The following is a 17,788-nucleotide window of genomic DNA, read 5'->3' as shown; positions in this document are numbered from 1 at the left end:
TTAGTTCGAATTAGCTTAGTTCGAATTAACTAATTCGAACTAAGTTAGTTCGAATTAGCGCTGTAGTGTAGACATACCCAAAGAGAGTACCAACGAGGAGCCACAAAGGGGTAATGGTACAGTTTGGGTAAGTTGACTGGGAGTGGGATTGGTGGCAGGGAGACTGGAATTGGAACTGGCAGTCTAAAAGGGGACGATGATTACCACTGTCATCAATTACTCTGTTAGCAAGAACAGGAATGGTCTGTTAGGTGCACCTATAGATTCCAACTCTGCTGATGACCCACATAAGGGTCAATATGATGCCACATTATGGTATTTCTGGGTTTCTCTCCCCAGCCCAACCCTCCATGGTTTAGGGGGAAAAAACCTTTAGAAATAACACCCAAAAAGAAAACTACTATTTTTTTCCCACAGGATCCCTGCCCCATTCAGTGCACAGAACTAGCCTGCTCTTGATGTTCATCAGAGTTGTACAATAAAAGAGTCATTTCTGTGTAGGGCCCCTGCTTCAATTACTGCACAAGTTAAAAGTGTGGAATAAATGAGGCAAGGGACTACAAAAAAAGAAAGGAGATTCCATGGTTAAGGTATGAATGCTGCCCTTAATAAATTGATTCCCTCCCTTCCTCTGTTACAAAATTCCTGTGTGATGGTAAATAAAAGTCACTTAAATCAGATTTTATAGGTATTGGTAGTTATTTTTTGTGTGTTTCTCATTTTCTGGGTGCCTGCTAGGTGCCTTATTTCCAAAGTGCTGAATGTTCACAGTTGAAACTGGAGTCGATAGGAGCTATGCTTCAAACATATTAAACATTATATAATACTATTTATTCTGAAAAAGCAGATCTCGAATTGAGCACCCAAAATTAGTGCATACTTGTGACTGTGATTTCTCTCCTCCTCAGCTCTCCATCTGAAAATGGGGATAATAAGATCCCTTATCTCACAGGTGTAATATAATAATAAAATCATTAATATTTGTAAAGGGCACAAATATTGATGAGGAGCTTTACACAAAAGCCCATTAGGAAGTTAATAATTCTGTTTTAAGAATGTAGTTTGAATAGTGTACACAGTGAATAATATATAGGACCACACACTGCACAGTGACGAAAAAACAAAATTATTGAATAGCTGTGCACGATGGGAACCCCATCAATTTTGAGCACTTACTTAGGTGGAGTCTTGTGAAAAATAATAGTATGTGATCATATAATTAAAATCTGTATCATAATGCATACACACATGGAAGAGTTCAACGAAGGTTGCACAAATAACTTTAAATCTGACATTACCTCAGTACAGTATATTATCCCAAAGCACTATATAACATTGGAATTAGAGCTGTCAATTAATGTGCATTAATGCCTGCGATTAACACAGGGCAGAATTAACACGTTAATTTTTAATGCACATTAATTGCAGGCGTTACTGCACTGCTGCCCCTTTGAAACGCTGCTGTGGCATTTCAAAGAGGCAGTGCAAAGCAAAGCCAGGATCAGCTGGTGTTCCCCAGATGACCCCGGGGTCTGTGTAGCGCTGCCCCTTTGAAATGCCACTGCCACATTTCAAAGGGGCAGTGGGAGTGGAAACCAGAATCAGCTATGTGGCGCTGTCCCTTTGAAACGCCACCACGGCGCTGCCCCTTTGAAACACCACTGCAGCATTTCAAAGGGGCAGCACACACAGCTGATCCCAAGCTCTGCAAGCACTGCTCCTCTGAAACGCCGCAGAAATGTTTCAGAGGGGCAGAGCTGCACAGAGCCCAGGGTCAGCTGGGGACTCCAGCTGATCCCGGGCTTCCATGGCACTGCCCCTTTGAAATGCCACAGCGGGGTTTCAAAGGGTCAGTGCTGCACAGAGCCCAGGGTCAGCTGGGGACTCCAGCTGATCCCAGCTCCCATGGCGCTGCCCCCTTTGAAATGCCGCCACAGCATTTCAAAGGGGCAGTGCAACACGGAGCCCGGGGTCAGCTTCAGTCTTATTATTGTTTAACAGCATGATTAATCAGGTGATTAATTGCGACTGTTTTTTTAATTGCTTGACAGCCCTAATTGGAATATATAACTCATGTAAATTGCACTACTAAGAAAGCCACAATAGTGGCTCTAGAAATATCTATAAAAAATCCCATTGAGGTTTGGTTGAATATTAACTTTAGCTATAACTAAGTAAATATTTAACAACAGCTGCTATAAAAAATGCAAGTAATTTCCACCAAAATGTGTCATATTGACATTGACACTTGAGAACAATTTATTAGCTAATAAAAATGTAATCATTTGTAAAAAGCCAGCAATACTTACTGAAGAATTTTAACTTTTCAATAGGCACATAATAACACTATTTACTATGCATTTCATTCTCCAAATAAACTAAGCAACATATTAAAATAAAGGCTCAATTCTGCCTTAAATGTGGACATAATTCCTTCTACTGGGACTTACTGATATGCACTGATGAGAATTATTTTATATATTAACTATACAATCTAAAAATAATTTGCAAAGCACTGCAGTCAATGTGCTGAGAAAGCAATTCTTCAAGTATAGTAAAGTTATGAGAATGCAGTTTAATGTTTTTATGATTTATTTTTTAAAGAAATCACATATCCCTCAGCTATCCATTCTAAAGAAAGGAGCCTATAGCACAAGCTGATCCACAGCTTGCAAGGTAATGGCCTTATTTCTATTTAATTTCTGTAAATAAGAAGGCTGATCTAATGGACAGAGTACTGGATTTGGACTCAGGAGACCTTGATTCTGTTTCTGGATCTAGCAATCTTGTGTATGACAGTGGGCAAATCACTTAATCTACCCTGTGGCTCAGTTCACCATTTATAATACGGGATAATGCTTTTCTATCTCACAAGAGGTGCTGCAAGGGCAAAAATCAATAGACAGTGAAGTGTTCAAATACCACAGTTAATGAAAGTTACATAATTATCTAAACAGTTAGAAACATTTATTCAAAACAACCATTGGGGGACAATAGCAATTATGCATTTGAAACAATGTTCAGTTTGAATTCTCAAATAAAAAAGGAACATTGTCAACCTGACATTTACTTGAACATTTTTTTAAAGCAGAACTTTCAGGTGTCACCTACTCTCGAGTCCCCTGGAATTTCTGTTATTTTGCAGTCAAGTTGTGTTAGATGTTTAAATGTATTTTTCTTCTCCCCTCCTTCCAGTACACAAACAGGAGAAACTGACTAACCATAGAAATAGTGATTCAAAAGGCAAAAGAAACAAACTGAAACAAAAGATTGTTTCCAATCATATCCAGTGTTAATAATCAAAGGTGTTACTTTCCGAAATACAAAGTGTTCAAAAATAACTGATTTTTTAATTTATGTTTAAAACCATGAAACAATTATTAAAATACAAATCCTTCTATGCATCCAGTTATCAGTAAGAGAATGTATGGATACACGTATGCTATTTTGAAGGTACAGACATTTATGCTAAAAATAAAAATTATGCAAAAAAAATCACACATAACCAATCACTAACCATTTACTGCAATTGATACATTAATCCCTGCCTGGTGGTTCCCAAAATATTTACATCTTGTGATCCTTAACCGTTCTTTGCTCCAGGCTTGGAGTACTGATATAGATTATGAAACTTAATACAACTAGGCTTTAAAAAGACTCCAAAATATCATGTATGCTTTGTTTTACAAAATTACCCAAAAGTAGTTAGTGAAATAATTCCTAGTCAATCTCTAGGAAACCATTTTCGGTTATATTCTTCCTCTATCTAAGAGCACAAAACACTGAACATAAATAAAATGTTTTATTGCTGATTATGGATAGTCACTGAAATTCTTAGAAAGCTTCTTAAAATATCTTATAAATATTCACATGTGTAACACATTATAAATTCAAGCTACAATGCTGTATTTACCACCATAAATATAACATACAAGCAGTCTACCTACCATGGATTAAATTAACAGCCTTTTTAACATAGTAAGACCCATGTTTGATAGCCATGTTCAATATGAAGAAATGAAGATATTTTAAATTCTTTCCCATTATCATTCTGTCTCAGCTTGCATACACTAACGATTTCAGAATTTTTCCTCACCTCACAGATGACGTAATGGTTTCAGCAGAGTTCAGAACTACTACCTAAATCTGCAGTACCCAGTCAATTGCTACAAATTCTTATAAATTACAAACTCAATGTAGGAGCAAAGAATACAAGGATCTATAATATCTTAATGTGCAGCATAACTTTCTAATTTTTATGTAAATAATATTTAAGCTAATTTATTTTTTCACCTCCTTAAATATCTGACTTTCAAGTATAAAATGCATATAAAAACATTCCATATATTTATAAAGCTAGCACACCTCAGCTAGCAAACAGCAAGCTTTTGCATACGATTATGCAAATACACCTTGAACTTGGAAGAACTAACACTCCAATGAGGTTCTTCATTTTCAAACCATTCTCACAAAACTGTCAATACTATCAAAAATATTTTATGTTGTTTCCCAATTCCCTTCCAAATGCACCTCAAATCACCACTACCCAATCTACTCTTTGGTAGCGTGTTCACAATATGTAATCTCAGAGCTATGCACCTTTTCAGAGACAGCTGCAGTTTGTTCTCTTGATAGATGCTTTGTCTCTTAATAAATTCTGTCAGCCATACAAAGAAATTTTTTAGCTGTGGGCGGATAAGTATTAGCCTATAGAGAAATAAAATACTGAAACCATTCTTTGCTGTTCTCACATCTATGCTTATACTCCTTGGGCTTCCTATTGTGCAGGTAGTTTGAACATAACTATTAAAAGGAAATAAGATTTTACCTCTGGTTATCTACTTTAGGGCACACCCAGGAATACATCTAAGTAAAATACTTAATTAACTTGAGTGCATTTGTACAGTAACATGTCCTTGAGCATTAAAGCACTGAAAGCACCAAAAGCTGACTATTCATGACAGAAATAGCAATATGCCTGATTAACAATAAAATACAGTTTTTGCCTTCCAATAGCCCTACCACAAAGAAGGGATTATTAAGCCCTCTTTAAATGACATGTCTTCTCTTAGGCACAGGGCAAGCCTATAGAATACACAATAAACAACATAAGTATAAAATCTGGTGCATTGCTACACTAACATGCACCATGCAGCACATCTGGTGGCTGGGAGATAAACCCACCTTATTGAAGTTCAGTTTGACAAACAGAAAGGAAGCTAACCTTCAGTTGTCTGTCATTTCGTGTAAATACAGAAGGGGAGGAACTTGCCAATAGCAGCAGTTTGACAGGATGCTCCTTCCCATTCATTCTCCAGCCTTTGTGGCCAGAATACTTCCTACAACTTGCCTGCCCAGTTTCCTTTTTTGAGTCAATCTTTCAAGAAAATGGCTTTGAACGTGGTACTTATTCAATAGCAATCAATAGTACGATTGTGACCATGTTCAGTATTTGCAGCCCCAGAAAGTGACTTCGGTGGCTTCCGGAGCAGAAAGGGACAGATGGGTCATCGGCCACAACAACTTTATGTGCTTTGACAAACGAAATAAAAAACTTAAAGCACATCATGTCGCGGTTCGTAAAATAGGAATTCAAATGCGGTCCTACTGCACCAGTGAGCTGGGAATCTAACTGAACCGCTTCCCTCCCCCTCCCCACACACACATACACTCCGTGCCCAGTCGCACACAGGGCTCAAGGCACATTGACAGCCGTGTCCTGAGCCTTACCCTTGCTCTGCCCCCCATCCGCACAACAACGGAGAAATGCGCAAGGACGCTGGGCTTCATGCCCCAACCCCCTCTCCAGAAAGGGGCTGGGAGTCTATAGCAGCCGGGCAAGCTAAGCAATAGCCCCGTAAAACCAGCACGACTGCGACCCCAGGCCGGAGAGTGGGGGCGTGAGGGGTCTCCCGGTCACTCCCCAAACACAGCACCCCCCGCCCCCCCAGCCCTTTCCCGCCTCACCTAGTCTCGGGGGGGCGCCCGGCCCTCCACCGGCCGCGGAGCTGGCAGGGTCCCCGCCCTCACCGGCGAACTCCTCCTCCTCATCCCCGCTCTCCGAGTCGCTCTGCATGGGCTCCTCGGCGAAGCTCACCCCCCTGGCGGGGGCGCGGCGGGGCTGCAGGCTGCCCCGCTCATGGCCGGGCGCGGGGGAGCCCCCGCCGCCGGGCGCCGCCTCCGCCTTGAGGCGCCCGAAGTACTGGAGGGCGAACTCCAGCAGGTCGGCGGGCTGGCTCCGCAGCACCTCCACGGTGAAGCCCTGCAGCAGCTCCGTCAGCCCCGCCGGGATGGAGATGCTCATGCCGGGGCCGGGCGGGGCGAGGCGGCGGGAGCCGGGCGTGCGGCGCGCGGGGAGGCCGGAGCCGGTGGGAGCCGCAGGGGTCGGATCCCGCCCTGGCCGCCGAGGGGACCGGGAGCGGCGCTCTGGGAGCCCGGGAGGCGGCGGCGGCGGCTGCTGTCGGTTCGCCCGCTCGGCGCGGCGGCAGCCCTGGCGGTGACTGTAGCATCCCCGCCCCCGCCTCCTCCCCCAGCGCCGGGAGGGGAGGGGGGGGAACCTCGCCGCATGCATGTGACCCGAGAAACCATGGCAACCTCCCGCCGGGGCGGGCCTGCGGAGCGAGCGCACCCCCACCCCCACCGGGGCCGGGATCCGTGGGCCCGGGGTGCGCAGGAAAGAGCGGGGAAGGGCTCAGGCTCCGGGAAGCACGCGGCTCGGGTGTCAGACCGGCCGCTGGGAGGGCAGGGCGCTCTCCCGGGCTGGACGGAGAGGTGGGAGAGCAGCTTTGCCCGGGCTGGAGAGTTAACTACTCCCCGAGGAGTTGGGCCACGGTGCCTCAGCCTTGGTTCTCCCCCGGAACTGGGCACGGCCGGGGGCGCTGCCCCCCGAGGCTTCCCCACAACGGGATAACAGCCACGGGGGAGCCCTTTGAGGAGGAAAGTCTGCACCAGCAAAGGAGGGGATGTGCAGCTCGTGGAGCAGGCGAGCTTTGCACCCTCCCTCGTGTGGTAAAGCCATGGTTATACTGCCGGCTTTCGACCATTCAAGCATCCATCTACAGAAGTTTGTAATTTGCCCATAGGAGGTTGGGCTGTTAGTATGGGCAATGCATGTACTCACTGGCGTGTTTGCAGCAATTTAAAGTGTGGTGGTCCATGGGTAGGTATCTCAGGGTGCATCGTGCCACCATCCAGAACAATTCATTTTGGGAAATTTTTGCAATATTTTGTGGAGAGTAGTGACTTGCCCAGGGATTTCTGGAAGATAGGCTCATGTTGGGAACTTGACTCCTTTTACCATTCCATAATGCCATTTGTATCCCAAATGTGCATTCTGCTTTTTAAAAAATTCCACAAACCAGTGAAGCACTTTTGGCTTCTGCCAGCTCTGAGAGAAGCATGAAGCCAGGAGATCTCTACACTATTCTCATGAATGGTTCAAATCCAGAACACAAGATCTGCCTGCAATTATAGATCCTCAGAAAGTACTACAATAATAGGGAAGACAAGGATTTATTTGAGAACAGTGAGCTGAAAGAAAGGATGTGATGGGTTAACTGGTAAGCATCACTGTTAATGGGTGATGCTTACCAGTTCCTGTTAACTAGTGGTGGCTGGAGCTGCTCCCCACGCACTGTGGGCAGGGGACTGTTCTGGTTCCATGGGACCTACTGCAGACAGGGGTGTTCCAGCCTGGGCAGAGTAGTCCTGTCCACAGCAAGCATGGGCATATTGCAGGCAGGGGCTGCTTCTGCCTCTGCCTCCGGTGCAGCCCCTGCCTGCAGCGGGATGGGAGCACTGTGGCCCCCTACCAGCTCCCCCTTTAATCAGGGCAGAGTTTTGGGAGGGCAGTGGGGCAGCAGCCATGTGCACTGGGACACAGTTTGCTTTTCTTCACGTTCACTGGACTATCAGGGAGCGAGAGGAAAGTACTTGTATTCCATGATTTACTCCTCTGTCCCCTCCTTTCACCAGCCAGGATTGAGAAGTATGCAAGAGGTTTCCCCTCCTTGATAGTCCAGGGAACGGGATGAAAAGTAAGCCATGTACCAGTGCACATGGCTGCTGCCCTGCCCTCCCAAACTCAATCCTTACCTTTAATCAGTTAACTGGGTAAGAATTACATTTAACCGATTAACCAGTTAAATGAGATTTTACATCCCTCACTGAAAGATATAATGCAGAACAATTTAAGGTCATTGGTGGCATTCACAGCTGGCCTGCACACAGTGGAGCACCACCTCTGGGCCTGAGAAATGAGCACTGATTGGTGGGATTGCACTTCACTTTCATGTGGCACTGCTGTGGATTCTGCCTGACATACCCTATTGGCTGCATTCCCCATGCAATCTGTCTGTAGATGTCCACATTTCTATGGCTGGTTCATAACTCTTTTCCCATCAGGCCCAGGAGTTGTAATATTTCCCATCTACTCCAGACAGAAGCAATCTAGTGCATGGAGCTAGTATGATCAGTTGCACACAAAAGAGATCTGCTAGGTGTGCTTGCCAAGGTGGGCAGTCAGGAAAAGGTATTTCAAAAACAAGCAGGAAGCATTTAAAGGGATGAAGGAGGAGAAGAGTGCCTTCTGGTGTTTGTGACTTCAGACAGTGGAATTTACAATTGCAACTAGATCAGTCACTGTTACAATGAATGAGGTATTGTGGGACAACTGCTGGTTGACTGTTAGGGTCAACACAGGTCATGCAAGATCTACAATCAGACCAGATCTTGGCCCAATGCCATTTGAGGAGGTGATCTTACTGCATGGCCAGAAACAAATTTGAGTTGATGTAACTCACCATGTCTTGATGTACCTTAAGTGTAACCCACACACCGAGTGAGGTTTGCTGTCCCATGCAGTGGCACCTAGACCACAGCAACAGCTAAGAACAAGAGACATCTATGGTATAGATTGAGAGCACCCCAGCTTTTAGAGGCTCCTCTACTAAGCTCCAGAGGTCCCAATTTCAAATCCTCTGGGTAGTGTTTATATAAGTATAAACCAGGTCCTGATATTTGGTTTAAAAATGTTATCAATTGTCTTTAACAGAATTCTTGCGTTTCCAGGCAGAGATGCTTTTACTGTCAATGAGGTGCAAACATTAGGATACCAGAAGCCTGAAATTCTGATTCTCTGTAGTTAAAATGGGTTATATTTTCCTCATGTCCTGCATGGAGCTGTGACAGAGGCCAGTAGGATCTCCATCTTTAATCCACTGCTCAGTGTATGTTTTATACTCCTTCTCCCTACATCCCTGCTAAATCAATGCAGCGTATGGATCTGTTACTGCTCTTTGCTTGAGAGCCTGGCCTCTTGTTCCAATCACTCTAAAAGGCAACTGTTCCCAGATCCTGGCCCCTGAAAGGAACAATGCTCTGTTACAGCCCTAAACCTGCCTTCTCCCCAACACTAAGGCTGTGTCTACATTGGCACCTTTTTCCGGAAATGCTTAAAACGGAACAGTTTTCCGTTATAAGTATTTCCGGAAAAAGAGCGTATACATTGGCAGGATGCTTTTCCAGAAAAGCCCTTTTTCCGGAAAAGCGTCCGTGGCCAATGTAGACGCGCTTTTCCGGAAAAAAGCCCCGATCATCATTTTCGCGATCGGGGCTTTTTTGCGGAAAAGACTACTGTGCTGTCTACACTAGCCCTTTTCCGGAACAGTTTTCTGGAAAAAGGACTTTTGCCTGAGCAGGAACAGCATAGTTTTTCCGGAAAAGCAGCTGATTTCTTACAGTAAATCGTCACTGCTTTTCCGGAAATTCAAGGGGCCAGTGTAGGGAGCAGCTGCTTTTCCGGAATAAGTGGCCCAGTGTAGACACAGCCTAACTGTTCTGTGAGACCATCTTCATCATCACTCCCAAAGGCTGCTTCAGTTACTTTCCTGGATATATGGAATGAGGTAACTATCTCCTCTGTCCCTAAAAGACTGGAGCAACCACTGGACTTTTTGGGAAGCAATATTTCAAAAGTTATTTTGTATGACAGATCTCTAGGGTGGCTGAAGCAAGCAAAACATTTGACAACAGATGAATAGGGAGTTAAGGGACTATACTACTCCCAGTGAAACCATGCTTTACTCATTCACTGTGGCTATGTCTGGACTGCCCCCTCTTGTGCGAAAAAATACGCAAATGAGGCAAAGCGTGGAATATCGCCATGCCTCATTTGCATAATTAATGAGGCTCCGTTTTTGCACAAGAGGCTTTAGTGCAAAAAGAAGCCATCTACACTCTTGTGCAAGAGCCATTCTTCCTGAAAAAAAAGAGGAAGCATGGCTCTTGCGCAAGAAGGGGTTTTTGCACGAAAAGGAGCCATGTAGACAGCTCCTTTTTGCACAAAAACCTCTTGCGCAAAAACAGAGCCTCATTAATTATGCAAGTTCTTCAAAGCGCCAGCGCCACATGGAGCCTGGTAAGGGCTCCGTGCAGCACTGCTGCTTTGAAATGCTGTAGCAGTGTTTCAGAGGGGCAGCACCGCAAAGGCTCTGTGTGATACTGCCCCTTTGAAACTCAGGAGCTCTGCAGGGGACTGTTTTGGGACCGGTTCTGTTCAATATCTTCATCAACAATTTAGATGATGGCATAGAGAGTACACTTATTAAATTTGCAGATGATACCAAGCAGGAGGGGTTGCAATTGCTTTGGAGAACAGAGTGATAATTCAAAATGATCTTGACAAACTAGAGAAATGGCCTGAGGGTTTTATGTGAGGCCCACAAGACATTTTGTTACCATTGCCCACGCAGAGGGTTGCCAGATTCAGCTGGTTTTCATCCGCATAGTTTTTTTCCTACAGATATTACAAAAGTAATAGGCACTTAAAGCAAGAGCACATGAAGTAAAGTGTATGCGTATTGCGCACAACATTGTAAGAGCTGTAAACTCCCTTTGCATCCAATAAAAATGCTGCTACAGTTCAATCAGCAGACCCCACAAATTCTAGGTACGCAAGCACAGTTAGCAAACCTACCCTATCCCAGGAGGCTATCTTGGTTATGACAATTTTGTTGCCCACAGAGATGAAAGAGAGCTGCTCATATGGCCCACTCACTAACCTAGTTAGGTCCTCACTGGTCTATACCAAGACTTGCTCAAGAATGTTTGGGGGGTTTAAGAACATAAGAATGGCCGTACTGAGTCAGACCAAAGGTCCATCTAGCCCAATATCCTGTCTGCCGACAGTGGCCAGCACCAGGTGCCCCAGAGAGGGTGGATTGAAGACAATGATCAAGCGATTTGTCTAATGCCATCCCTCTCCAGCCTCTGACAACCAGAGGCCAGGGACAACATTTCTATCCCCTGGCTAATAGCCTTTTATGGACCTAACCTCCATGAAATTATCTAGCTTCTCTTTAAACTCTGTTATAGTCCTAGCCTTCACAGCCTCCTCTGGCAAGGAGTTCCACAGGTTGACGACACACTGTGGCTGTGTCTATATTGGCCCCTATTCCATAATAGGGATGCAAATGTAGCACTTTGGAATAGGCAAATCCACGGGGGATTTAAATATCCCCCACGGCATTTGCATTAACATGGCTTCCGCTTTTTTCAAGCTTGTAGATAAGCCAGAGAAAAGCACCAGTCTGGACGCGATCCTCTGGAAAATAAGCTCTTTTCCGGAGGATCTCTTATTCCTACTTTCAAGAGGAATAAGAGATCCTCCGGAAAAGAGCTTATTTTCCGGAGGATCATGTCCAGACTGGCGCTTTTCTCCGGCTTATCTACAAGCCGTAAAAAAGCGGCAGCCATGTTAATGCAAATGCCGCGGGGGATATTTAAATCCCCCGTGGATTTGCCTATTCCAAAGTGCTCAGGATCTCATTCTTTAAACAGAGAGTTTGTGCCAGGTTAAGCAGAGACTTTCTTCTTTTGCATTTCCCCAATAATTACAGACACTGCAATTAGTATTAACACAATTTGTGACCCAATACCAGCCAAGTTGATTAAAATGAGCAAAACACCACTGTTAGCAGCTGAAAATCTAACACATCTAAGCAAAACAGGGGCAAACTATATTTACATAAACACACTGAGGTTTTCTTTCCCATTCCAGCTGGTTGTAACGGAAGCATTGATTTAGACTCCTAGCTGAAAATTTGTTGGCCCATCAAATCACATTCCTGATTATACCAACTATATGAGTTGAATTTTTGGATCTAAAAAGCACAAAAATAATAAAGCACTGTAAAACTTTAAAAAAAAGTCAGTTTTCTCCAAATTTCAGTTGTGTTGATGTACCCCCAAGATTTCTCTCGAATACCCCAAGGGTACTCGTACCACTGGTTGAGAAACATTGCTCTAGAATTCTTCACATTGGATGCTGTGAAAACCAAAATGATAAAGGGGGTCAGAAAAGATTTAGATACATTCATGAAGGATCACTCCATTAATAGCTATTAGGCAAGGGACTCAGCCCCATGCTTCAGTGTTCCTAAGCCACTGACTGCTAGAAGCTGGGACTAGATGTTAGGAGATGGATCACTTGATAAATTGCCCCATTCTTTTAATTCCTTCTGAAACATCTGCCATTTTTAGAAGACAAGATATTGGGCTATGGACCATTGGTCTGAACCACGTTGGCCATTTGTACGTTCTTAAGATCTATTTTTATTTAATTCTAGAGGAAACACATAATTGCCTAAACTTTATTTCCCAGTGCCTACTGCTTATTTCCAACACAGTGTTTTTCTAGTTTCAGAGTACAGTAGACTTCCGATAATCCGGCACCTTTGGGACCTAGGTGGTGCTGGATTATTGGATATGCTGGAGTATCGGGAGGTACTCCAGTGGGGGGGCTATGACAGGTCTGCCGGGACCCGCACTGTGTCCAGGGGGTGGCCGGGAAATGGCGCGGTGAAGGGCGAACGCTCCGTCGTTTTACAGGAAGGCGGGGGAAGCCCCGCGCCGCCGCCGAGAGTTTCCGGGAGAGGAGGGGAGTGGGCTCCCCACCCCCAGACTGCAGTAGTTATCGCCGAGCAGGGGGGTGAGGGGCGGCGCTGCGGGACCAACCCGGCAGCACCCCAGCTGTTCTGCTCCGCAGCTTCCCCAAGTCCGCCGCTGGTCAGTTTCAGCAGCGGCAGTGGTGGACTTGAGGAAGCGGTGCGGAGCAGCTCCAATTGTCCACCTGGCCGGAGCACCTCTGGGTTCCAGTTGGTGCCGGACTATTGGGAGTGCCGGACCACTGGATGCCAGACAATTGGAGTTTTACTGTACTTTGCCAAAATACTAATGCCAAATCCAGCAAATAAACCTTATTTGTGCCATAGTTAATCCATATTGAGGACAACAGCCATATATACAGAGTTGGGACTACAGCCTACTGCAGTGGTTCTCAAACTGTTCCACAGGCCGGCTTTCCACAGCTCCCCTTGGCTGGTGGTGAACTGGAGCCAAGGGGAGCTATGAGGCTCTGTGGCTACTGAACCTTAGGCAAATAAAGTGATATGGGACTACTAGCAGCTTTCCCAAAGTGGGCCCATGGAACAGTTTGAGAATCACTGGCCTAGACCCTCATCCACTTCTTGAGCTAAAGAAAATCTCCCATTACTGACAATAACAGTAGGTCCCAGAGACAATGCATAACTCTTGATGGGGGAGCACAATTTAACTATTGGTGGGGGTCACGTGACCACCCCATACATCTCCTCTGGGCTGAGGAGCAGCAGCAGAGCCAGGAGTGCCAGGGAAGCATAAGTGAATACCTTACAGAGTGTCTTATGAAAGCTGGGCTCTGTAGACAGGGGCCAGGTCCTGGAGGCATCCCTGGTCAGTGCCGGCTCCTTCAGGAGAGAAGCAAGACTGCATGCCATGCTGCCTGTCTTGCCTGTGGAGTGCCTGCCTGTACAGAGGTGGCCTGGCTCAGAAGTAAGGTAAGGAGGGCTACTGGGCAGCCAGCCACAGCTCCCACAGTGTGGAAAGCCAGGGGCCTGAGTGGCTCCCACTGGTTTCTGATCCACCAGCTCCAGGCAGGGGGCTATGGTTTTCAAACTGTGGGGTGAGTCCTCATAGGGGTGCAAATTCCCTGTGAAAACTTCCATGCTAACTGGAAGGCAGAAATCTGCAGGGGGTGGGGGGAGAGACCCTGCATGCCTCTCAAGCCCCAGTGTCACCGCTGGTAGGTCAGTTTTTCTTGCTCTGGACTAGCCATGAGACTGAGCACCATCACTCACACACACCTGTACACTGTGAGGCAAATAGTTCCACTGAGATCAGCAGGGTAGAATTTCTGCTGTGTCCGGATTCTGCTGAGGGTAGCAAGTTGAGAGAGTTGCTGGGGAGGTGATCATGGACAATTTTCTGTCACTGCATTGAGTGCAGGTTAGAGCAATTTGGTGACTTTTCTAACCTGCACCAGCTCAGTGAGGGAGTGTCTAAACTACGTGGCTCCATCGACGGAGCCATGTAGATTAGGCTGATCGGCAAAGGGAAATGAAGCCGTGATTTAAATAATCGCGGCTTCATTTACATTTAAATGGCTGCCGAGCAGAGCCGACAAACAGCTGATCAGCTATTTGTCTGCTCAGCACGCTAGTCTGGATGCTCCCGCGCCAACCTGAAAGCCCTTTATCGACCTCCCCATTATGCCTTGTAGGATGAGGTTTACTGGGGAGGTCGATAAAGGCCTTTCATGTCGGCCGGGGAGCTTCCAGACTAGCGTGCTGAGCCGACAAACAGCTAATCAGCTGTTTGTCGGCTCAGCGCGGCAGCCATTTAAATTTAAATGAAGCCGCGATTATTTAAATCACGGCTTCATTTCCCTTTGCTGAACAAACAAATCTACATGGCTCCATTGATGGAGCTATATAGTTTAGACGTACCCAGAGATTCCCTAAGAACCATCCACTAGCTGGGGCTGGTTAGAGTACATCAGTCTCCAGACCTGCCTTCAGCAGGCCCCTGCATGGAAGTCAAGTGTGGAGGGATGCCTACATGGGCATGTTTACAAAGCAGTGTTATTTCGGAACAACTGAAGTTTTGATTTTGAAATAATGTTGAGCTGGAGGACTTCTTACTCCAACTCCTGGTAACCCTCATTTCACAGGGAGCAAGGGAAGTTGAAGGAAGAGTGCTTTTCCTTCGACTTCCTGCTGTGTAAACAGCGCCAAAAGCTGAATTCAATTTAAGCTATGCAATTGATGTAGCTGAAGTTGCTTAGCTTCATTCGACTTTAGCCCTGCTTTGTAGACATGCCCCATCTGATGAATAAGGAAGCAGATCATCTGCCCCAATACGACAAGATGCAAAAGTAAGGATTAGAACCTTAACTGATAAAATTCACTTAAATATTGCATTCTGTATTACCATTGCTCTTTGGGTGGAATTCATCCTCCGCACTGAGGTGAATTTCCCTCTTTGGACCTAATTCTCATTTACACTAAAAGCTTGTCTACACACAATTTACATGATGTTTCTAATAAAACGGTAGGAACCCCACCCCTGTCACCATGTGGATGCAGTTATGTCAGTATTAAGATGCTTTAGGGATTGTCTTTATGGAGAAGCAATTGCAAATTAAGCTAGCGTGTGATTTTAAGGCACTAGCTCATCTTGCGGGCACGCTTAGACTCTGTCTACACTTGTAAGTTTAAAGGACAGGCGCGGCAGTGCTTTAAACTGAAAGCGTGGCCACAATATTAGTGCTGGAGAGAGCTGTCCCAGCACTGTTGTAAACCACTTTGAGGAGGGGAGTAGCTAATAGTGCTGGGACCACAGCTCCCAGCGCTGTAGCCTGGTTCACATTGGTGCTTTACAGTGCTGTAATTTGCTGCACTGAGAGGGGTGTTTTTTCAACCAGAAAGTCACAGCACTATATAGTGTGGTTTTGCTTAATGAACGTCCAAAGTGAATTACCTAAAAGGCACAAAAGCACTCTGAGTGAGGATAAGTGTCCACAAGGGGGAACTATTCTGCAACTGCAAGACAAGCCCTTATGTACCAATATAGCTATTCCCCAGTGGGATGGGAAACAAGCTAGACCAAGATTAAGAACTTTTTTATTAACATAACTGAATCCATAATGTGACTTACATCAGAATAGCTATTTCTGTAAAATAAAAACCCACCACATCTAAAAACAAAAAGATTATATAATACAAAAGCTGTATGCAGACCAGATCCAATGGCCCTTTACATTCCAAAGTGGTGTAGAAGGGCTTTAATATAAATGAGAATAAATCCTGTTTGATATAATATTGCTTATTATTATTAAGCATTGGTTTATACTTACAGATTTGAACTATTTGATTATTGCTGCATTTACAAATAGCAAAGACCAAACAATTCACAGGATTGCCAATACATCCTATAAATGCAGTTTTCAGGTCTGACACATTGCCCACTAAAGTAAGTGGGATTTTTTTCCCATCCATTTCAGTGGATATTGGGGTAGACTCTAGGATTCATGTTGATTGTGCAAGTAAAAAGGCAATTTAGTACACAAGTAAGAGGACGTTTCAGAGGCTTTAAACTAGCTGAAAATTTAGATAAAGAAATGTAAATTATTTATACAGAATTATAAATTAGTTTCTATACATTATCCCAGGGAGCAAGTCAAAGTTTAATTTCTTCCAGACGATAATATGAAAAAGGAGCTGGAAGAGTTTTAAATATCTCTCATCGTGATATTCATAGGAATTTTAGGAAAACGCTTTCAAACTTGGGTGTTGTTTTACACTGGCACATACAGTGCTTCCGATTGATCAGTTTACATGATATAGTGCGGATGAGTTTAAACTAATAAATACTAATAAAAATTAAACTGGTTCTGTGCAGATATACTACTTAATGAAACAGCATTTAAACAGTGTCCCACAGTATAAGCCATGCCACAGCTCCCTATCATCTTATGAAGAAGATACATCAGATTTCTGCAAGGGAACTGATCTAATATAATTTAAAATTTTTAATTTGCTTTGTGTGTTTCAATCACCTGCATACACCAGATCAGATCTTAATTTCATTACCTGATAATGTAAATAGGTATAGTATTAAAAGAAGCATTGTTAAGGCTGACAGGCCCTAAATATGGGACCTGATCCTGTAAACCTTTACTCATGCACAATCCTTATTCAAATTAGTAATCCCGTTGAAATGAGTGGGACTACTCAATGAGAATGGCTTACTAATGCAAATAAGTATTACAGTACCAAGCCCAGCGTCACTGATAAAATGACAGTAATATTAACAAGATGATCAGTTTTCTGATGAAAAAAAGGACATTGGGAATCTAAAAATCAGTATTTTTAAATGTGACCAAAAGCGAAACCTTGTGGAAATTTGAGTTTTTCAATGCATATACCACACTCCTGCTGGGAGATAGGGTTGCCAGATGTCTGGTTTTGAACCGGACAGTCCAGTATTTGAGCTTTCTGTTTGGGAGACAAATTGAGAAAATATAAATGAGAAAATATAAATGTCTGGTATTTTCTAAATAAGATGAAATGTAGATTGTGATGTAATGTCAAGTGTGTCTGGTATTTTTGTTGAAACCATCTGGCAACCCTACAGTGGGAGATTAGGCTGTAGTATTCAATTAATATAGGAGTTACTAGAGTTCTTGCTTATAGAAATGGACAAATTACAGAAATCGCATGGTGGTTTTGAAGAAAGGTTTGAATCCATGTCAGTTGGAATTAATGCCATGAGGTAATGTAGACAAGCTAAAAAGTTGTGTAGATAAAAGTCAGTGTGGTCTAAGAATTTGTTTCATTCCATTGCTATAATAAAGAATCTGGCATGTAGAGATGATTTATACTTATGGAAAATCTGTATCTGTATCCGTTAA

General features: G+C 44.3%; 1 protein-coding gene across 3 annotated transcripts in view; it reads right to left on the bottom strand.

Moving 5' to 3' along the window:
* The window catches only part of PRKAR2B (protein kinase cAMP-dependent type II regulatory subunit beta), a 151,103-nt gene extending 144,517 nt beyond the window's left edge, over positions 1-6,586 (bottom strand). The window contains exon 1 of one of the 3 annotated variants that reach the window (XM_075927056.1): positions 5,968-6,586. In XM_075927056.1, coding sequence (XP_075783171.1) covers positions 5,968-6,571 — 604 coding nt within the window. In that variant the 5' untranslated portion in view covers positions 6,572-6,586. Of the gene's footprint in view, positions 1-3,947; positions 4,018-5,967 lie in introns of those variants that run through there. The other 2 variants (XM_075927071.1, XM_075927059.1) reach the window with 2 other exon arrangements.
* Positions 6,587-17,788: the final 11,202 nt, after the last annotated feature.

The sequence above is a fragment of the Pelodiscus sinensis genome, chromosome 1 (assembly GCF_049634645.1).
Source record: "Pelodiscus sinensis isolate JC-2024 chromosome 1, ASM4963464v1, whole genome shotgun sequence".
Lineage (NCBI taxonomy): Eukaryota > Metazoa > Chordata > Testudines > Trionychidae > Pelodiscus > Pelodiscus sinensis.
The sequence above is the reverse complement of the archived record's forward strand: the minus strand, read 5'-3'. Positions and strand labels throughout refer to the sequence as shown.